Source organism: Bos indicus, chromosome 15 (genome assembly GCF_029378745.1).
Source record: "Bos indicus isolate NIAB-ARS_2022 breed Sahiwal x Tharparkar chromosome 15, NIAB-ARS_B.indTharparkar_mat_pri_1.0, whole genome shotgun sequence".
In the NCBI taxonomy this organism is placed as follows: Eukaryota; Metazoa; Chordata; class Mammalia; order Artiodactyla; family Bovidae; genus Bos; species Bos indicus.
The window spans coordinates 6447895-6470964 of record NC_091774.1 but is presented as its reverse complement, the minus strand read 5'-3'; the positions used below and the strand labels follow the sequence as shown (position 1 = coordinate 6470964).

Below are 23070 nucleotides of genomic sequence, written 5' to 3'. Positions count from 1 at the left end.
AAATAAGAAAAACTAAAGCAAAAGACAAACTTCCCCAAATGAAAAGCTAGTCAGAAGAGGCCCTCTTAGAAGGGTTAAAGACAGTTTCATTGAGGGCATTTTATCTTCAGGAAGGAGGAAAAAGAGTGAATTACTATTATTTCTTCTGAGTCTGAATATTCACGATACTATCTCAAGGTTTGAGTTTTCTATAAAGTACACAGAATTTGCTATCAAAGTGTGATAGAAGCTAGTAACCATTAACTAAAGAGAAATACTGGATTCATCTTATACAACAATTTTATTGGCTTTTGTTAAAAATTTTCTTGTTGTTGCAAAACGCCCATCTCTTACCTAGTATGAGAATCCATGTGAGTAGATTTGCCCATTATAACCTACTTCAAAGACCAGTGAGCACACATAGAGTTAAACAAACAAACAAACACACAAACAATGAGAAACAAAACTTATACAGTGTGTAGTCTGTGATATGGTTAAAGACGGATACATTTATATTCATCATAACAAATGTTAAGACCAAAAAGGCTTGTATAGAATTAATGTAATTTGTGTGGTAATGCTATTTCCTATTAAAAGAATAATAATACACGTCAGAAAATCCACAAACTGATCAATTTGCCTCAGTGTATCAGTGAGGAAAAAAAATGATGGGTATCCAATTGAAGAGTTGCACTATGTTGATTCTGATTTTGTGTGAAGCTGACCGTATAATAATTTCCCATTTGGTTTAAAATTCTGAATCCAAAACTGAGAAACTATTTAGAAGCATAATTATTTTCAATGAATTCGAAATTACCCTTAGAAGTGAAGGCCATGGGAAGAATATGTAACCTGAGTTCCGATTTAGTCCTTAAGATCCAGTCCTCAGATCCAGCTCTCAGTCATCTTCATTCTTTAGGAAAGACTAGACTTTGCTATTTAGCAACCAATCCAGGAACTAGATTTCAGCACACTAACCACATCTTCCTTCTCTGTATCATATTTGTATGCTTTGGGTCCCGAAAAGAAGTAAATGTAACCTAAAAGAGACAAAGATGAAATTATGGTCACTGAAAAGGGCTTGAAAATTTATAAATGGGATGGCCTTGCAGTTGTAACTTTCTTGAGGGGGCACCAAAGAGAAACAGGAAATGTGCCAGGGGCAGTTGGCTAACCCTCAGCACAGCTCTCTCTGAGCCCAGGAATCCGACACCCTTAACTTGCTAGTCATCTCTCATCATTCTCTCTGCCACGCCAGGGGCGCTCTATGCTTCTCAGGCTGCTCCCATCCGGGAAAACCACCCCCGACTTTTTCTTTCCCGAGTCAAAAATCTAGCTGTTCTTTAAAACCCAGCCAAAGTCCCATCACGAAATCTATACCAACTGATGCCTGAAAACAGGCATCAAAAGATCAAAAGATCTTTTCTTTCTCAGATCACCTCTTGCAATTATTGGGAAGATGACCACAACAATTCAGTACTAAATTATACTTGATTTCTAGTAATTTCATCTGCATTGGATGGAGGGGCATTTCCCAAAGAGAGTAACCATTCCATGAGGGCAGAGACCATATCTGAAGTTGCCTTTGCATTTCTCAACAGTGTCCAGCTCTGTGCTAAACATTCAAGAAGAATGTGTTGACTGACTGATTCAAAGATTCAGTTAAACTTCAACCCAGTTCAATTCAACTTTCACAACTATGTGTCAAATTTCAGAAGTTGGGTGATAGAATGGGGAAAGGCATTTATTCTCAATGGGAGGGTTGAGAATATGTACATTTTAAAGATGAAAAAGGTAATTTTGACTGGATGGCCTTTATGATGTAACTGGCTAATGGACTGAAGCTACACTTTAAAAATTTTCCATTTGTAAACAGAGACCCATAATGGCAGACTTTTTATACTTTTTCTGGTGGTTAATCTGGTTAAATTTATAAGGGACTCAGGGCCCCAAAAAATAAGAACCAAGGACTCCCATTCGGAAATCCATTTTCAGTTATGTTAAAGCAAAGCCCAGAAATTGTTACAATTTCTACAAAGAAAGTGTTCCATGGAAACACTCACCATTTAATTCTACGGCTGCATCTATTTGGCCATTGACTCCTGAAAATTCTTCTTCAGTACTCTTTGGATAGTCTTTTTCCATTTTCCTTTTTCTTTCATCGTAACTGTAAGGAATATTATTTCATAAATAATATAAACATGAGGTATTCATTGAATGTAGAGGACATCATGCTAGTCGGGTGTATTTAGCCAGGGTTGACTTATGATTTACTTCAGATCTCCTCTGCTTCTCTGTTTGCTGTGTCTCTCTCTCTCTCTATTTCTCTCTCTCTCACACTCATTCTGCCATTACTTTCCCAGGTTGCAGAGATTCTGTGGCCACTAGTTTGGGAGTCATTTGCTCTAAACATTTTCTTTAGCAAATTGCCAGATATGTTGGTTAGACTTAGTTATATTGTTTGGAATTATAAGATCATATTTCTATAATAAAAAAGTACTGCTTTTCAATGGAAAATCTACACTTATTTTTAGTGCTTTTTTTACTATTGTAATTTCTCTCTTACCCTCCATGTATGAATTTCCTGGCTCACCAAACAGTTGAAAGCCCTTCACAGAGGCTTTCATTAACCATTGCCATGGTTTGTCATCAGAAGTGCCAGTAAGGAGCTTTGTGCTCCGTAGAGAAGGGATTGAACAAATGACGCACGATGAATGAATAAATAAAGAAACAAATGTGTGAATGATCAGTAGATAAAGACAAGAAGTGAGAAAGTCTGGAATAACAGATATTCTGCTTTTAAAACATTCTAATTGTTTCCTAGAAAGATTATACAACTAATCAAAAAGTAGATTAGGTTTATTTTTCTGAATTCACAACTACCATGCAATGATAACTCTGAAGACTGATTAATACATCTCTTTAGTAACTCTAAATTATCCCTTGTAAAGAGATTGTGACTCATATGAACCAGTATGACTTGGATGAGCTCATGTAGGCAGAGCAGGCTCTCTTCCCTTCAAGAAGACTTCATTTAAAGTGTGAGAAAAGTCCCTTCTTCATTAGCATGGAGCTCCCAGTGGGGACATTCCCTAGGTGGACACCCTACTCATTTCCCACCAGAAGGTCAAACAGTTTCTCCCGGTGCCTGGGCCACTGGGAGTTTCCTGCAGCAGCAGAAAAATAACCGCCTTCTCCTGAAATGTGCCTCTCACATGGCTATGACTACACAGGCAGGGGACAGTGCTCCTGATACTGAGCGGATCAAACCCTGGGAAGGAAGTATTCAGGTTAAAACTGACTTGTGGTTGAGATGCTTTGCTGGGTGTTGAGGAGAGAAGTGGAAGTTAACTCCTGGAAGTCCAAACTCCCTTTCCAGGACAGTCATTAGAACCTTCCAGCGGGCCGAGGGGAAACCCGAGCTATGTGAGTTATACAAATAAAGATGGAAACCATTGCCACGGTTTGTCATCAGAAATGCTAGTAGGGAGTGGGGACAGGGCATGTCTACGCTATCAGAAGTGCTGCAAGGTGTCAGGACTGTAGCGAGGGAGCGAGTGGAGGAAAGGACAGCTGGGCATGTTGCCTCGCCAGGGCTTGGATTTCTCTTGTTCGCTTTGTTCCAGTGTTTGAAATCTAGAGTCCCTGGTTTAAATTGGGAGTGTGGTTGTTTACATATTAACCAGTGCTTACTAGGTTCCCTTCTCTCACTTCCCTGAAACAGCTGAATTGAGGAAACGGATGCTATGACTGGAGGTAATGAGGAGGGTAATTCTAATGCTTAAAATATTTGGGGCGAGGGATGAAACAGGAAGAACAAAGTGACCAAAAGGTGTTGGCATGTCTGTAGACATACAGAGAGTTGTGGTGGGGGATACCAGGTAATGTGACATTTTGAATTCTTTGTTTAATGTCGATCCCTAAGCTCAGGGAAAAACAGTGAAATGCCTTTCATATCCTCCTCCTCTTTCATCTGTCCTGAATAAAGGATTAGGGGGTGAGCTATTATAATTAGAGCTATGCCTTACCTTTGTGTGCATTAAACATTTATGAGGGATTTTAAGAACTTCATCACCATTTACATCATTTTACAGCAAAATGTGTTCTCAGTTCCAAACAAATGACTGGCCAAAGAATATCTGTAGGGAAATCTATTACAAATTGATATCTGCTCATACTGAGACATCTGGAAAGTATGAAAGGAGAGAGTGAAGATCTTTTCTTGAGAATGGAAAAACCATTTAAATAATATGGAATAAGTTTTCAAGAAAATGATGACTATTAATCCAACAAAAAAAAAAAATAGAAAAATCCAGTAGATTTGAAAAAGTGATTTTTCTTTCTTTTAATGTGTGTGCTTAGTTTGCTAAGGGCAGAGGTGACATCTAAAATCTTATATATCTATCTGTTCAGAAGATAATGGAGTTAATAATATTATATGTAAATATAATTTCAGCAGAAATTTTGGATAAGCAATATCCAGCTGAGAATTTTAATTTTCAATTACATTTATAAAAACATAGGCAAAAATTTTGGCAAACCTATGAAATCATTTTTCTTTTTTTTATCCCTTTTACTGCTTAGGTATTTAATAGTTCCTCTCCCTTTCTGCCAACTGTGTCTCTGCCCTCTTGCCCCTTACCCTAGAACTGCTTTTCAAAGAGTATCTTTTTAAAGAGTATCAATAAAATCTATGTCAAAGTATCAGTCTGACACATAAATCATGTGGTCCTTGGATGTTGGAGTGGGTAACCATTTCCTTCTCCAGGGGATCTTCCTGACTCAAGGACTGAACCCTGAAATGCAGGTGGATTCTTTACTATCCAGGGCCAGAGCGATTAGGGAAGCCCACATTTTAAGATTAGCTGATAACATATATATTTCATTTGGACCTCTTACATAGACACTGTGTAGATGGCCTTATGCAGTTAACATAGGGTTAAACTACTTCTTATTTTACCAAATAAGAATATTACCATTAACCATCAAAATAATAATTATCACCTATTTTCATCATCATTTCATAAAAAAAGAAACTTTAATACTAAAAAAGGCAGAAAGAACATAACCTCAGAAGAAAAGATGGTTCTTGCCAATAATACTGACCCAGATCACATCCTCCTATGTCTTTATTGTGCTATTTTAATATTTCTGTGGACTAATGAAAACTTTGTGATGATCTATGCCTTGGTTTTTGGACAGGTGTTTAAGGATTTCACTTCCCTGGTAGCTCAGTTGGTAAGGAATCCACCTGCAATGCAGGAGACCCCAGTTGGATTCCTGGGTTGGGAAGATTCCCTGGAGAAAGGATAGGCTACCCACTCCAGTGTTCTTGGGCTTCCCTTGTGGCTCAAGTGGTAAAGAATCTGCCTGCAATGCAGGAGACCTGGGTTTGATCCCTGGGTTGGGAAGATCCCCTGGAGGAGGGAACAGCTACCCACTCCAGTATTCTGGCCTGGAGAATTCCATGGACCGTATAGTCCATGGGGTTGCAAAGAGTCAGACATGACTGAGTGACTTTCATTTTCACTTTGAGGGTTTCTGTTATAGAGCAGAGAGCACAGTCGATGGCACATCAGGGTTTGAGTTCTGACTGTTATGTGCTGGCTCTGTGATCAGGAGAAAGTGTTCTGAGCCCTGGTTTCTTTATCTGGAATATAGTGGCCATGAGGATGAGAGAAATCACACACACACACACAGACACCACACAGGCACCTATGCACATAGAAACGTGCCTGGCATGTGTAGAAATCAAGGGCTGGCCCAAATTATTTGATGTTTATTTTGGCCCTAAGAGGGCTTCCCTTGTGGCTCAGCCAGTAAAGAATCTGCCTGCAATGTGGGAGACCTGGTTTCGATCCCTGGGTTGGGAAGATCCCCTGGAGAAGGGAAAGGCTATCCACTCCAGTATTCTGGCCTGGAGAATTTCATGGACTGTATAATCCATGGAGTCACAAAGAGTTGGACACGACTAAGTGACTTTCACTTCACTTGGTCCCAGGAGCCATTAACTGGTTGGCTAGTATGAAATTGAGTGAATGTGTGATTTTGTCTGGGATCCTGAGTCATCAAAGAGTTTAGTGTTTACCTAATTTTTTAAACACACTTCATTGGGATAACATTTTGCAATAGTAGGCAAAGTTGAGAAAAAAAGAAGAAAGGAGGACTTGAAAATATTGGAGGTAGTCCAGAGACCTCAGCAAAAATGAGGTTAGAAGGTCTACCGTTAATAGTATACTGAGGATTTTACTGAGGATTAAAGAAAGTAAAATTATATGACGGGATGAGAATTATGGGCATGGTTATTGACAGTAAATAAATGGATGGTGAAGAGAATGAAAAGTTACTACACATGGTAGATGGAAAGGACTTCTGGATCTGGACTTGGAAAGCATAAAATGTAGCCTTGGATGGACTACTTTTAACTGTGTGGACTTGACTTAATCACTTGATCTCTTAGATGCAATGTTTTTAACTGTGAAATGAAAATAACAATATCTACTTCTCAAGATGGTTGAGGAGGCAGATGGGAAAATGAGAGGAAAAAAAGAAAGTAGTATGAGTTCTAACACATAGTAAACCATCAATATTTGAATACTAAGAAAGTATTTGTTGTAAATATACTATATACCGTGGATGTGCTAAGTTGCTTCAGTTGTGTCCATCTCTGTGCGACCCTATAGACTGTGGCCTGCCAGGCTCCTCTGTCCATGGGATTCTCCAGGCAAGAATACTGGAGTGGGCTGCCATTTCCTCCTCCAGGGAATCTTCGCAATCCAGGGATTGATTCCACGTCTTTTACATCTGCCTGCTTTGGCAGGTGGATTCTTTATCACTAGCACCACCAGTATACTAGATACCAGGTAAAAGCATTGCACACATTTTCTCACCACTAAGGTCTTGTTTGTGAAATCCAAATACCAGCTAAAAATGATTGACCAGTAACTATGTTTATTTCCTTTGAGAGTGTTTGTTTCATCATTTAACACTGATCAATGAGTATAGAAATTAAACAAATCATTACTGACATTTAAACTTTACTAGCAATATTGTTCAACTGCATATTGTAGGGCTGTAGATATCTGATATGCTTTTTCATATATATTATCTTACTCTCCACGTTTGTAATCTAAGGATTTAGGGAGTATTTTGGTAAAGTACCTGCGAATTGTTTAACTTTTGACCGAGAACTTAGATTTGTTAGAAATTTCTAGCGTTTTCATTGTGATGATTTCTAACTTGTGTCAATGCAAAATTTAACAGCATTCTGTCTTCTTTGAACTACTGGATCGGGAGTTCAGTATGCTAAACAATGCTTAAAGAAAATGTGAGAAAGGATGGCAGACGCAGGAATTTACTGTTAAGTATGTAAGATACTGTCTTCCCAGGTGGGGCTAATGGTAAAGAACTCACCTAACAATGCAGGAGACATAAGAGACTTGGGTTCCATCCCTGGATTGGGAAGATCCCCTGGAGGAGGGCATGGCAACCCACTCCAGTATTCTTGCCTGGAGAATTTCACAGACCGAGGAGCCTGGTGGGCTACAGTCCATAGGGTTGCAAAGAGTTGGACACGACTGAAGCAACTTAGCATGCACACATGTATTTATGGTACATGTTTCAGGAAGTTTCTTCAAGGAGACCTTTCTAGTGAAACCTAATGGAATTTCTAGTGGAATCCCCTTTGAAGTTAAGCCACTTCTAGCCAGGAATCACATGGTTCTCATGGAGGAAGGGATCTTTGTGGTCTAAATTAGAGAGGGAGGGGGGTAAATGGTCAGGAATGAAGAGAAGGGAGAAGAGTAAGAACCGGCTATGCACCATCCTAGATGATGTGCATCCCCATGAGGAAAGTGGCTATGAGAAAATTCTGGAACAAAGAATTAGTAATACTGTTGAAAAGTACTGATGACCTCAATTACTACCTGATTGATGAAATGCAAATTTATATCCAGCCTGAATTCTCTAAATTCAAGACCTGTATGTCCAACTCCCTTCCAGACATTTCCATTCTTTGATCTTACCAGCATGTCAAACTACATAAGTACAAACTGGAATTTCTGTTCATTCTTTTAATTTTGCTTTACTTCTTAATTTTATTCTTTCCCTATTGAATGGCCTTAGCATCCTTGTCAAAAAGCAACTGAACATAGATATATGGACTGTCAATTTTATTCCATTTGTCTATATGTCTGTTTTCATTATTAGTATCACATTGTCTTGATTAATTCTGCTTTCTGATAAATTTTGAGATTAGGAAGTCTGAATTATCCAGCTTTGTCTCTCTTTTTCAAAGTATTTTGGCTATTCTGAGTTTTTTGATTTTCCAAATAGATTTTAAGATCAGCTTCTCAATTTCCAAGAAGAAACCAGTGGTATTCTGGTAGGGACTGTGTAGAGTCTATAGATCTGTTGGGGGAGCACTGCCATTAGGGCTCTGAGCCATGAACATAAGGTATCTTTTCATTTAGATCTTGTTTAATTTCTTCTGACAGTGTTTTGCAGTTTTCAGATTACTAGTTTCCCATTTATTCTGTTAAAATTTATTCCTAAGTGTATTTTTCTTCTTGATGCTATGGAATTGCTTTCTTAATTCATTTTTGCATTGTTCATTGAAGTATCTAGAAATACATTAGATTTTTTCATATTGAACGTATCTACAAATTTGTGGACTCATTTATTAGTTCTAACAGGTTTTTTTCTTTTGAGATTCCTTAGGCTTTTCTATGTAAAAGATTATATGACATACAAATACAAATAGTTTTACTTTCTTTCCCATCTTCTGTTATCATTCTTTTTTAAATATCATTCATTCTTGCTTAATTGCCCTGACTACAGCCTCCAGTAAAATGTCAAATAGAAGTGGTAAGAATAAAAATTTTTGTCTTGTTCCTGATTTTAGAGGGAAAGCATCCGATCTTTCAACACTGAGAATGATATCAGCTGTGGGTATTCATAGACGCCTTCTATCAGAGTGAAAAAGTTTCTATTCCTTGTTTGTTGAATGTTTTTTTTATAATGCAACAGTGTGTGATTTTGTCAAATGCTTTTTCTACATCTATTGAGGTGATCTTATGGTTTTTAATTTTTAACTCTATTGATATAGTGTATTATATTAATTGATATAATTAATCAATTATAGATGTTATTATAGATGAACAGATGTTAAACCAATCTTGCATTCTTGGGGAAAAATTCCCAGCTGGTCATGGTGTATAATTCTTTTTTATATGTTTCTGGATTTGGTTTGGTAGTATTTTTGGAGGATTTTTGCATCCATATTCATAATAGATATTGGTCTGAAGTTTTATTCTATGATGCCTTCATCTGGTTTTCATATAAGGGCAATAATGTCCTCATACAATGAGTTGGGAAGTATTACTTTCTCTTCTACTTTCTGGAGGAGTTTGTTAAAAATTGGCAATAATTCTTCTCTAAATGTTTTGATAGAATACACCAGGAAACATGTAGGCCTGGGTTTTTCTTTGTGGATAATTTTTATACTATGAATTAAACCTCCTCATTTGTTATAGGTCTATTCAGAATGTCTATTTCTTAGTGACTCACTTTTTTTTTTATCACTTTGTATTTTTCTAGGAATTTGTCTATTTCATCTAAACTTTCTAATTTATTGGCACACAATTGTTCATTCTTTTATAGTCCATTTTATTTCTGTAAGGTTGTGTTCACTCTTTCATTTCTGATTTTAGTAATTTTGGTTTTCTCTTTTGTACAAGGTTAATTTAGTGAGAAGTTTATAAATTTTTTTTACCTTTTCAAAGAAACACATTTAGCTTTGCTGATTTTCTCAAATTGTTTATTCTCTACTTCATTTTCACTGTTATCTTTATTATTTCCTTTTTCTTGCTTGTTAGAATTAATTTGCTCTTTTTTCCAGTGTCTTAAGTGGAAAGGTTATTGATTTGAATTTTTTCTTTTTTTTCATATGGATACTTACAGCTAGAAGTTTCCCTTTGAGCACTGCTTTAACTGCATCAACATAGGTTGTGCTTTAATATTCATTCATCTTAAAGTCTTTTCTAATTTCTCTTGTGATATCTTCTTCATCCCATTGGTTGTTGAAGAGTGTGATATATCATTTCTATTTATTTGTAAATTTTCCAGTTTTCTTCCAGGTATTTGTTTCTAGCTCAATTCCATTGTAATCAGAAGAGATATTTTGTATGATTTCAATGATTTTAAATTTATTGAGGCTTCTCTTCTGGCCTAACTTTTTATCTATCCTGGACAATGTTCCACATGTACTTAGGTAGAATCTGTAGTCTTCTTTGACTGAATGAAGTGTTCCATAGATACCTATTAGGTCTAGGTGGCTTATTATAGTGCTGTTCAAATCTTCCTTTCCTAATTGATTTTGTTTTCCAGTTGTTCTGTCCATTATTGAAAGTGAAGAATTGAAGTCTCCAACTATGATCATTTCACATGTTGTTTTGTCTCTTCATTTTTGTCAGTTTCTTTGCTTCATGCATTTTGAGGCCCTACTGTTAGGTTCTTATATTTTTGGTAGAGTAATCTTTCTTTCACTATAAATTGTCCCTGTCTATTCCTAGTAATACTTTTATTTTAAAAGTATTGTTTTGATACTTCTTGTTGCCTGATATCATAGCTACCTTGGCTTTCTTATGGCCATGGTTTTTGTTTTTTTCCCCATCCTTTTAACTTTCAGTCCATTTGTATCTTTGAGTACACAGTGGCATCTTGCTTTTTAATCCAGTATGACAGCCTTTGTAATTTGATTAAATTGCTTAATCTATTCACATTTAATATTACTAATATAACTGGATTTATATACTTCTGTTTTCTACATACCCCACATCTTTTTTAGTTCTTTTCCCCTCCTTATGCTTTCTTTTGCATTAGTTACAAATTTCTAATGCACCATTTAAATTTCTTTTGTTATTTTTTCACTTCACTTAATAGAGTTATTTTCTTAGTAGTTGCTATAAAGCATACCATGTACATATTTTAACTTACCATGCTCTGCTTTCTTCAGAAAGAAACAAATCTTTCTATATGTTATAGGCCCAACAATATAATTATACATACATATATATATATATATATATGATTTTATACAGTTAATTTAAAAATTAGAGCAAACATACATTTATACTATCTATTATAATTTCATAATTGCACTTACTGGTGTTCTTTTTTTTAATGTGTTTTCAAATTTTCAAATTACTGTCTGGGTTTACTTGCTTGAAGAATTTTCTTTACTACTTTTTGTAAGGAAGATGATAGTGATAAATTCTCTGTTTTTGTTTATTTGGGAATGTCTTCATTTTGCCTTCATCTTTTAAAGATAGCTTTGCAGAATATAGGATTCTTGGTTGAGCATTTTTCCCTTAAGCACTCTGAAGATGTTTCCCAGTACTTTCTGGCTTAACTGGTTTGACTGCTTTTCAGTCTTGTTCCCGCTCTAATACAGCTGCACTGCTTCCAGAGTGATTTAACAAAAACCTTAATGACTTACTTCCCTGTTTAAGACCTTTACAGATATCCCTATTTTCTCTAGCACTGATCTCCTAGAATGGCACGGGCCCATCCTGATCTCCACCCTTGGGCCACATCTCTCATCCCAGCCCATGTTCTGATCATACTGAACTACTTGAGGTTTTCCTCCTATACACAGTCTGTTTTCATGCATCGGTGCCTTTGCTTCAACTGCTCTCTCTGCCTGGAAGATACCCTGCCCATCCTGTCTGGGAAACTCCTACTCAACTCTCAAAATGAAGCTCAGTCATTGCTTCCTCTAAAAACTCTTTCTTGACAATTTTGCTAGAATTGGCCATTTCCTTTTAGTTTTGCTCCACTGAACCCCGTGCAGTCTTCCATGAGGCCACTTGTGGCATCTGGGTTGCTTTTAATTAGTTATCTATACATTTACTTTCAACTGTACAACTTGCTGAGGGCATTGATAACACCCAATATGAATTGAGTCCTTACTATACAACAGGAATTTCACATTTTTCTCATTGATTTCCACAACTCAGTGAAGTAGATACTATTTCTGCATCCAAAAATGATCCAGCAGAAAGATGATCCAACATGCCAGAGCTGAGATGAACACTGTCTTATTCCTGTCTACACTCTTAAACAGCAAACTTTGTGCCTTGTCATGAGTGTCAAGGTCTTAGTACACAGCTTGACATGTAATCATGACCAATACGGGCATGAATGCAGTAGTTTGGTAATGCATTAAAAAAAAAAAAAGATTAAAAAACAAGATTTTGAAATCTACCCATCTTTCTTATTTTTGTTACTATTATTTATTTCCCTATTTTAATTAACTATAAAATCTTTAAATAAACAGATCCAGTTTCAGCATTCTTGAGGGATCCAGGAAGGAAAGAATCTGGAAGACTGTATCCTACTTTGTGCTTCCCTGATAGCTCAGTTGATAAAGAATCCACCTGCAATGCAGGAGACCCTGGTTGGATTCCTGGGTCAGGAAGATCCTCTGGAGAAGGGACAGTCTACACATGCCAGTATTCTTCGGGTTCCCTTGTGGCTCAGCTGGTAAAGAATCTGCCTGGGTTCGATTCCTGGGTTGGGAAGATTCCCTGGAGAAGGGAAAGGCTACCCACTCCAGTATTCTGGCCCAGAGAATTCCATGGACTGTATAGTCCAAGGGGTCGCAAAGAGTCAGACATGACTGAATGTCAATCATGCCTCTAGTCTACCTGTTAGAAAGAATGATTTAGGAGTGGAAAAGGGCTTGTACCTAAACATTTGTAAGTCATTTTACACAAATTTTAGAAACCACTGACAGAAGCAGAAGATATTAAGAGGTGGCAAGAACACACAGAAGAACTGTACAAAAAAGTTCTTCATGACCCAGATAATCATGATGGTGTGATCACTCACACTTACCTAGAGTCAGACCTCCTGGAATGTGAAGTCAAGTGGGCCTTAGGAAGCATCACTATGAACAAAGCTAGTGGAGGTGATGGAATTCCAGTTGAGCTATTTCAAGTCCTAAAAGATGATGCTGAGAAAGTGTTGCACTCAATATGCCAGCAAATTTGGAAAACTCAGCAGTGGCCACAGGACTAGAAAAGGTCAGTTTTCATTCCAATCCCAAAGAAAGACAATGCCAAAGAATGCTCAAACTACTGCACAATTGTACTCATCTCACACACTAGTAAAGTAATGCTCACAGTTCTCCAAGCCAGGCTTCAGCAATACATGAAATGTGAACTTCAGATGTTCAAGCTGGTTTTAGAAAAGGCAGAGGAACCAGAGATCAAATTGCCAACATCTGCTGGATCATCGAAAAAGCAAGACAGTTCCAGAAAAACATCTATTTCTGCTTTATTCACTATGCCAAAGCCTTTGACTGTGTGGATCACAATAGACTGTGGAAAATTCTGAAGGAGATGGGAACACCAGACCACCTGACCTGCCTCCTGAGAAACCTGTATGCAGGTCAGGAAGCAACAGTTAGAACTGAACATGGAACAACAGACTGGTTCCAAATAGGAAAAGGAGTACGTCAAAGCTTTATATTGTCACCCTGCTTATTTAACTTATATGAAGAGTACGTCATGAGAAACGTTGGGCTGGAAGAAGCACAAGCTGGAATCAAGATTGCCGGGAGAAATATCAATAACCTCAGATATGCAGATGACACCACCCTTATGGCAGAAAGTGAAGAGGAACTAAAAAGCCTCTTGATGAAAGTGAAAGAGGAGAGTGAAAAAGTTGGCTTAAAGCTCAACATTCAGAAAACGAAGATCATGGCATCTGGTCCCATCACTTCATGGGAAATAGATGGGGAAACAGTGGAAACAGTGTCAGACTTTATTTTTGGGGGGCTTCAAAAGCACTGCAGGTGATGACTGCAGCCATGAAATTAAAAGACGCTTACTCCTTGGAAGGAAAGTTATGACCAACCTAGATAGCATATTCAAAAGCAGAGACATTACTTTGTCAACAAATGTCCATCTAGTCAAGGCTATGGTTTTTCCAGTAGTCATGTATGGATGTGAGAGTTGTAATATAAAGAAAGCTGAGCACCAAAGAATTGATACTTTTGAACTGTGGTGTTGGAGAAGACTCTTGAGAGTCCCTTGGACTGTAAGGAGATCCAACCAGTCCATCCTAAAGGAGATCAGTCCTGGGTGTTCATTGGAAGGAAGGACTGATGTTGAAGCTGAAACTCCAATACTTTGGCCACCTGATGGGAAGAGCTGACTCATTTGAAAAGACGGTGATGCTTGGAAAGATTGAGGGCAGGAAGAGAAGGGGACGACAGAGGATGAGATGGCTGGATGGCATCATTGACTCAATGGACATGGGTTTGGTAAACTCCGGGAGTTGGTGATGGACAGGGAGGCCTGGCGTGCTGCGGTTTATGGGGTCACGTAGAATTGGACACGACTGAGTGACTGAACTGAACTGACCATCTCAGAGCACGGTGGAGTTGATGGCACCCCCCTTCTCCCAGAGTCCTCAGGAGCTCCTTGGTGTAATCACTGCTCTGGTGCTAGTAAGCAAGGGAGAATACTTACAGGGAGAAGTTATCCAGAGGCGGTAGAAGTAATGTAAAGAAAGAAACCGAATGGATAATTGAGGCTGTCTAGAAATAGAAATGGAGGAGGCAATGGCAACCCACTCCAGTACTCTTGCTTGGAAAATCCCAGGGACGGGGGAGCCTGGTGGACTGCTGTCTATGTGATCGCACAGAGTCAGACACAGCTGAAGCGACTTAGCAGCAGCAGCAGTAGCAGCAGAAATAGGAAAGGAAGGAATAAAAGCAAACAGACGAATGGGGAAGTAGCCCTTGTTAGTAAAGTTTACACGATGTGTCATTTGGTGGGGCAGCATGTGCTGGCATCAGCCTGGCAGAGCCCCATTTAGGTTTCACTTTGTAGTTCTATGGTCTGTTCCTCTGTAAATTACTATTACACTGATATGTGGGTTCTCACTCTTAGGTGGTGGTGGTGGTTTAGTCACTAAGTTGTGTCCCACTCTCGCAACTTCAAGATTTGTAGCCCACAAGGCTCCTCTGCCCATGGGATTCTCCAGGCAAGAATACTAGAATGGGTTGCCATTTCCTTCTCCAGCGGATCTTCCCAACCCAGGGACTGAACCCCAGTCTTCCACACTGCAGGCAGTCTCCTGCATTACAGGTATTCTCATGCATTTCAGGCAGATTCTTTACCCTTAGCCACCAGTGAAGTCCCCTTACTCTTAGAGCCTGAATCAACTTGGCCCAACCCAACACTCAATCCTCAGTGCAGGAAGCCATTCAGTAGTTTTTTAATGGCACTTCATTCACTAAAACGGGTCCCAGCCCTAGGGGTTCATGGAGAATTTCCCTGACAACAAGCATATCTAGAGCCTTTTCTTCCATTAGCACAGTATTTGTACCACAGACTGAACTAGTATGAGGACCAAAGAAGAACCTGAGGGGCGACCATGGAGAGTAAACCCTAACACACTGTCCAGGGGTATCAATATAGTAAAATTATTGGTGTGTAACTGGAGGCTTTGGTATTTTTAGTGCTTTACCTATAGAACTTCATTGCCCCCTTTCTCTTTCTTTCCAGTCCAACTTCTTCCTATTTAGCATAGGATGTAATGACTGAGGCACAACTGGCCATCTGGAATCCTGTGGCAATCATAAGAGTGGAAGCTACCTGTTAATACTTGGGCAAAATGTCAGAAGGAACTTGGGACCCTAATGGCTATGGACCCATCTTACCAGCTCTAAACCCATAAAACTTCAAACATCTCACATATATGAGAAAAAAAACCCCTTGTGGTGTTTAAGCCACAGTTATTACTGGGTCTCTCTTTCTAGCAGCTGAACATAATTTCTATCTGATATAGGGCTTTATAGACTGTAAGATGTCATACACATGAGGCCCTATTGAGGAAAATGTGTCCAACACAGGGGGCAGTTATTAATAAAAATCATACATTAGCTTTTCCTGAACTTCTGAGCTGGAGGTCGAGGTTATTTGTCATATTCTTTATTGTGAAAAACAGTGTGTATGTTAGAGAGTGTAAAATAGAAGACTCTTATTGCTGAAAGTACTGTATCTGCCTTGCCAGAAGCAGAGATTTCAGTGCAATGTCAAGGCATTTGAGTGTTTAAAAACAAAATTCCCTTTGATGAACTCTTTGACTGGATTGCTATTTATAAGAATATTTAGGTTTAAGCAATCACTTGTTAATTATCACAACATTTAAAAAAATTATTTGTTAATTACCATATAAGCTCAAACAGGAGATGGCAAGAATGAACATCAACATTTTAGGAATCAGTGAACTAAAATGGACTGGAATGGGGGAATTTAATTCAGGTGACCGTTATATCTACTGTGGGCAAGACCCTTAGAAGAAATGTAGTAGCCCTCATAGTCAACAAAAGAATCTGAAATGCAGTGCTTGGATGCAATCTCAAAAAGGACAGAATGATCTCTGTGTGTTTCCAAGACAAACCATTCAATATCACAGTAATCCAAGTCTATGCCCCAACCACTAATGCTGAAGAAGCTGAAGTTGAATGGTTTTATGAAGACCTTCTAGAACTGAAAGAAGATGTCCTTTTCATCACAGGGGACTGGAATGCAAAAGTATCAAGTCAAGAGATACCTGGGGTAACAGGCAAGTTTTCCCTTGCAGTCTAAAATGAAGCACGGCAAAAGCTAACAGAATTCTGCCAAAAGAACACACTGGCCATAGCAAACACCCTTTCCAACACCACAAGAGACGACTCTACACAAGGACATCACCAGATGGTCAATACCAAAATCAGATTGATTATATTCTTTGCAGCTGAAGATGGAGAACCTCTACAGAGTCAGCAAAAACAGGACCGGGAGCTGACTGTGGTTCAGATCATGAACTCCTTATTGCCAAATTCAGACTGAAATTGAAGAAAGAAGGGAAAACCATTAGACCATTCAGGTATGACCTAAATCAAATCACTTACAGTTATACAGTGGAAGTGACAAATAGATTCAAGGGATTAGATCTGATAGACAGAGTGCTTGAAGGATGATGGATGGAGGTTCGTGACATTGTAGAGGAGGCAGTGATCAAGGCCAACCCCAAGAAAAAGAAATGCAAAAAGGCAAAATGGTTGTCTGAGGAGGCCTTACAAATAGCTGAGAAAAGGAGCTGAAGGCAAAGGAGAAAAGGAAAGATATATCCATCTGAATGGAGTTCCAAAGAATAGCAAGGAGAGATAAGAAAGCCTTCCTCAGTGATCATTGCAAAGAAATAGAGGAACACAATAGAATGGGAAAGACTAGAGATCTATTCAGGAAGATTAGAGATACTAAGGGAATATTTCAGGCAAAGATGGGCACACAAAAAAGGACAGAAACCGTATGTACCTAATAGAAGCAGAAGATATTAAGAAGTGGCAAGAATACACAGAAGAACTGTACAAAAAAGATCTTAATGACCCAGATAACCATGATGGTGTGATTACTCACCTAGGGCCAGACATCCTGGAATGTGAAGTCAAGTGGGCCTTAGGAAGCAGCACTACTAACAAAGCTAGTGGAGGTGATGGAATTCCAAATGAGCTATTTCATATCCTAAAAGACGATGCTGTTAAAGTGCTGCACTCAATATGCCAGCAAATTTGGAAATTTCCGGGACTGGAAAAAGTCAGTTTTCATTCCAATCCCAAAGAAAGACAATGCCAAAAATATTCAAACTACCACACAATTGCACTCATCTCACAGGCTAGCAAAATAATACTCAAAATTCTCCAAGCCAGGCTTCAATAGTACATGAACCAAGAATTTCCAGATATTCAAGCTGGATTTAGAAAAGGCAGAGGAATCAGAGATCAAATTGCCAACATCTGTTGGATCATCAAAAAAGCAAGAGACTTCCAGAAAAACATCTACTTCTGCTTCATTGACTATGCTAAAGCCTTTGATGGTGTGGGTCACAATAATCTGTGGAAAATTCTGAAGGAGATAGGAATACCAGACCACCTGACCTGTCTCCTGAGAAACCAGTAAGCAGGTCAAGAAGCAGTAGTTAGAACCGGACATGGAAAAACAGACTGGTTCCAAATTGAGAAGGGCGTATGTCAAAGCTGCATATTGTCACCCTGCTTATTGAATTTATATGCAGAGTACATCATGAGAGACTCTGGGCTGGAGGAAGCACAAGCTGTAATCAAGATTGCTGGGAGAAATATCAATAACCTCAGATATGCAGATGACACCACTCTTATGGCAGAAAGTGAAGAGGAACTAAAAGCCTCTTGATGAAAGTGAAAGAAGAGAGTGAAAAAGCTGGCTTAAAGCTCAGCATTCAAAAAACAAAGATCATGGAATCTGGTCCCATCACTTCAGGGGAAATAGATGGGGAAACAGTGGAAATAGTGTCAGACTTTATTTTTAGGCTCCAAAATCACTGCAGATGGTGACTACAGCCATGAAATTAAAAGACGCTTCCTCCCTTGAAGGAAAGTGTAAGCTTTTGCTTCTCCCTTAACGTTCAAAAAGTCAAGGAATGCTAAAGTGAGAACTGTGACTGGAGAAAGTGTAGCAGCAGAGCTTGGCAAAGTTGTACCAAGTTCTTCAACGTGAGCCAGTTAAGGCAGTGAGATGAGGCCAGAGAGACGAGGTGTGAGCCTGTGCACAGTGATCGAATCTGCTCATAGTAGTAAGACAGGCCTGGAAATTACACACGATCTTTGGATAAGAAGAATTTTCATGCTCCAGGTTAAAGAACATAAGGCCTTTTCCTTTCAGCAAAAATTTCCCTCAAAGAGCCCCACTGTCGTCACCACATTCATTTTGTACAAAATCACAGAGCATTCTGGAATGCAGTGATATTCATGTGTCAATAAGATATACTCACATAAGAGGGAATCAGTTCTTCTTTCAAGGCATTCCCAGTGGGATGTATTGGGAATGGGAACTCCACTCTTTTGGGCCACTGGGCATCCAGTTAATGAGTGCTTTGAAAGACTAGTATGTTTCATGTGTTAGACACCAAATAATTGAATGAATGTTTCATCCATTATTATTCATCCATTATTTGGATGGTTCTGTATCTTGAAGACAGTGTCAACCATCAGCAAATGACACTCTAGTGACTGGGAAGAGTCATCGGGCCTTTTGTAAATTTGCCTTGCATTCTTTTTAGCAAAAGGATTTTCCTTCTCGTTGAATACAGCTGGAAATCACAAAGAGAAAAGCCATACCTGTAGTATTCATCTCCCACAAAGAAAAGGGTCTTCTGTGCATCCTTGAGATAGACTGCGGCGTCTATTCGCTGCACATATCTTGGGAACCCAAAGTCATAAATAGTCCGAGGAGGACCTTGCATTTGGAATCCTCTTGTTATCCAATAGTGAGGTCCTGCAACCAGAAATTAAAGCTTACAAAAACTCTGTACTATTTAGTGGAGCCCTTCACTCATTAGGATTTCTAGGCAGGATTACCAATGGGGCTAGTTTATGGGATATTTGCCATGGATAAAACCCAGGAGGAGATACAAGTCTCTATTCAGTTCAGTAAAAGACTTAAAACTTGCCCTGGAGGCAGAAATCCCTAGTCATGCCTTATGAAGGCAATAATACTGATACAACTGTGTCTCAAATGCAACACATTCATTTTTTTTCAAGATACTTTTCATCTGTATAATCTCATTTCAGTCTTAGATATGTGTGAGAGAGAAGGGGCAAGTGAAGCACAAATGCTGGTTCTTGCTTAAACTGGCACTAATCTTCTATTCTCAGCCCTCGGCATCAAGAAAATACAATCTAAACTGATAGTTAACGTTTGCTGGACAATTTCCATTGGCTAGCCACGGTCACATCTTCAAGGTTGTTATTACTGTGACTATTTTGCACGGGAAGAAACGAAGATGCAGAGCAATTAGATAACTTCCCTAAGGCACTAAAGGGCTGGAGACAAGAGTCCAGGCGTCTGTCTGCTCCCAGATGCTTGTATTGCTATCCTGAGGTTCCCACGCTGACTTCTGTGAATGAGAGGCTCTCAGTAGAGAATACCATGTCACTCAGAGCAGAGGTCTGGCGGGTGGGGCGGGGCGGGGCAGGGAGCAGGTTTCCGCCTTCCCGGACACTCGCCTATCACCGAGCCTCACCAGACTGCACCTTTGGCTCTGGGAAGGGTACCGTCACTGCTGTCACTGTCACGATAGAGTAGAGGGATGTTTCACCCCAATCTGAGGAGCAGGAATGGCTGGAACTGCTCTGTGATCACTAGTAAACACTGATAGTTCTGGGTGCTCCAGACACACCGTGTCCTGTACCCGGCCACTTCTTTCTTCGAGGGATCTTCAGCTTACCTTTAAAGAAGTAGGCTGTGCCCCGCTCAGCCACTTCATAAGCTGCATCCACATTGGACATAAGCTGGGGGAAGGAGCTGGTGATGGTGCTGGGCCGGATCCCTGACATCAAGTGAACCTGCCGACGCCAGAAAATCCTATTTGGCAACAGAAAAGAAATAAGATCAGGGTTGACTTAGATCTTCAATTGAACTTGGACTGAAATATACGGCAAGCCATACTTTGGAGGCCATTTCTAAATGCTTCTTGTCCATGTCTTGTTTTTAAGTAGAATATATATATATATATATATATTGGTTTTAGTAATCTGTTTCTTTTTCCTTTTCATTCTTTTATTCTTTTAGCACTCTGTAATTCTTTTTCCTTCATTTATTTAAGGATGTTCAAAGCATGGAAGGAAACAGCAGGGATTGACATCAATGATGCATACACTTAAGCTGTGCATCTTCCTATTCCAAGTATCATTTGCTACAAGTTTCCCTTTCCTCTTCTGATTTTTTTTTTTTTTTATTGTGTGTGTGTTTGTGCCTTAAAATTTTTTTTAATTTATTTTTTAATTGAAGGATAACTGCTTTACAGAATTTTGTTGGTTTCTACCAAACATCAACATGAATCAGATCTTTTGAAAATTAAAATCTCATAAAGTTAGCCATTCAGGTGTATTTTATAAGTATTATATAAATGAGCCAAATTTTTGTGGTTTGGAGATGCTAATTACTTCCAGTAAAAACAGCAAAAACATTAACAATTATAAATTATGTTGCCTATTTACTTATCTATTGAAAGTGTTTATATGTTAGGACATAATGGCTGCATCTGGTCCCATCACTTAATGGGAAATAGATGGGGAAACAGTGGAAACAGTGTCAGACTTTATTTTTTGGGATTCCAAAATCACTGCAGATGATGACTGCAGCCATGAAATTAAAAGACGCTTACTCCTTGGAAGGAAAGTTATGACCAACCTAGATAGCACATTCAAAAGCAGAGACATTACTTTGCCAACAAAGGTCTGTCTAGTCAAGGCTATGGTTTTTCCAGTGGTCATGTATGGATGTGAGAGTTGGTCTGTGAAGAAAGCTGAGCGCCAAATTGATGCTTTTGAACTGTGATGTTGGAGAAGACTCTTGAGAGTCCCTTGGACTGCAAGGAGATTCAACCAGTCCATTCTAAAGGAGATCAGTCCTGGGTGTTCATTGAAAGGACTGATGTTAAAGCTGAAACTCCAGTACTTTCGCCACCTCATGTGAAGAGTTGACTCATTGGAAAAGACTCTGATGCTGAGAGGGATTGAAGGCAGGAGGAGAAGGGGATGACAGAGGATGAGATGGCTGGATGGCATCACTGACTCCATGGATGTGAGTTTGAGTGAACTCTGGGAGCTGGTGATGGACAGGGAGGCCTGGCGTGCTGTGATTCATGGGGTTGCAAAGAGTCGGACACGACTGAGCGACTGAACTGAACTAAACTGAACTGAATGGCTAGTTCACAAAAATCTGGTACCTATACATTAACTTAAGATTTAGCAGCTTAACCATCCATTTTCCCAATATTATTTACATAAAATTGTGGGAGTATACATGAGGGTACTGGTCTGAAAATTTCAATGTAAATGTGGTCTATTTTGAATTTTGGAGTTTAAAATCATTCTTATAAAATATGAATAGTTTACTGACTCAGTAGAAGCTAGAATCAATACATAAAAGTATTTGTGGACAGGGAACTCAAGGGAAAGTTTTGGTTTTTAAATTTCCATGTGGTAAATTTAGGTACTCCTCAAACATTCTGTTGAGCTTTAGTTAATTTAACAAATATTTATAAGAACCTATCAGCAGGCACTGAGTAAGACCTTGGGATGAAACACTGAACAAGATTCAGGCTCTGCCCTCAAGAAGCTATCATCTAGTAGCAGAGGCAGATAAGTAGTTAGACACTGTGCACGCTTAGTTGCTTCACTCGTGTCTGACTCTTTGAGACCCCATAGACTGTAGCCCCGCCAGGTTCCTCTGTCCATGGGATTCTCCAGGCAAGAATACTGGAGTGGGTTGCCATGCCCTCCTCCAGGGGATCTTCCCAACCCAGGGATCGAACCCAGGTCTTCTGCATTGTAGGCAGATTCTTTACCATCTGAGCCACCAGGGAAGCCCAATTAGACATTATAATTCAGGGCAATTTGTGCAATGAAGAGTTAAGTTCATGATGTTCTGGAGCATAGTATGTACCCCGTAAGAGGGATGCTGCATACAGGGGTCTGCTGAAGCTATCTGGGTGAGCTGATAATGAAATCCAAAGGACAACTCTATTGAGAGAGAGGAATATTTTTTTCATGTTCCTAAGCAGCATCATCGGAGAAGGCAATGGCACCCCACTCCAGTACTCTTGCCTGGAAAATCCCATGGATGGAGGAGCTCGGTAGGCTGTAGTCCATGGGGTCCCTAAGAGTCGGACATGACTGAGCGACTTCACTTTCACTTTTCACTTTCATGCATTGGAGAAGGAAATGGCAACCCACTCCAGTGTTCTTGCCTGGAGAATCCCAGAGACGGGGGAGCCTGGTGGGCTTCCGTCTATGGGGTTGCACAGAGTCGGACATGACTGAAGCAACTTAGCAGCAGCAGCAGCAGCAAGCAGCATCATGATTCAGAAGAGAAAGTATACTGTGTTTTAGAAAACTGTAAGCTGTCTTTGCTGGAGAAGGCAATGGCACCCCACTCCAGTACTCTTGCCTGGAAAATCCCATGGGCGGAGGAGCCTGGTAGGCTGCAGTCC

At 39.3% G+C, this 23070-nt stretch overlaps 1 protein-coding gene across 1 annotated transcript in view; it reads right to left on the bottom strand.

The window, feature by feature from the left end:
* Nucleotides 1–326: 326 nt before the first annotated feature.
* The window catches only part of MMP20 (matrix metallopeptidase 20), a 57947-nt gene continuing 35203 nt past the window's right edge, over nt 327–23070 (bottom strand). Inside the window, exons 7-10 of the mRNA XM_019974640.2 lie at nt 20302–20438; nt 19193–19349; nt 2043–2146; nt 327–1019 (exon numbers count right to left, since the gene is read on the bottom strand). Coding sequence (XP_019830199.1) covers nt 919–1019; nt 2043–2146; nt 19193–19349; nt 20302–20438 — 499 coding nt within the window. The 3' untranslated portion in view covers nt 327–918. The remainder of the gene's footprint in view (nt 1020–2042; nt 2147–19192; nt 19350–20301; nt 20439–23070) is intronic.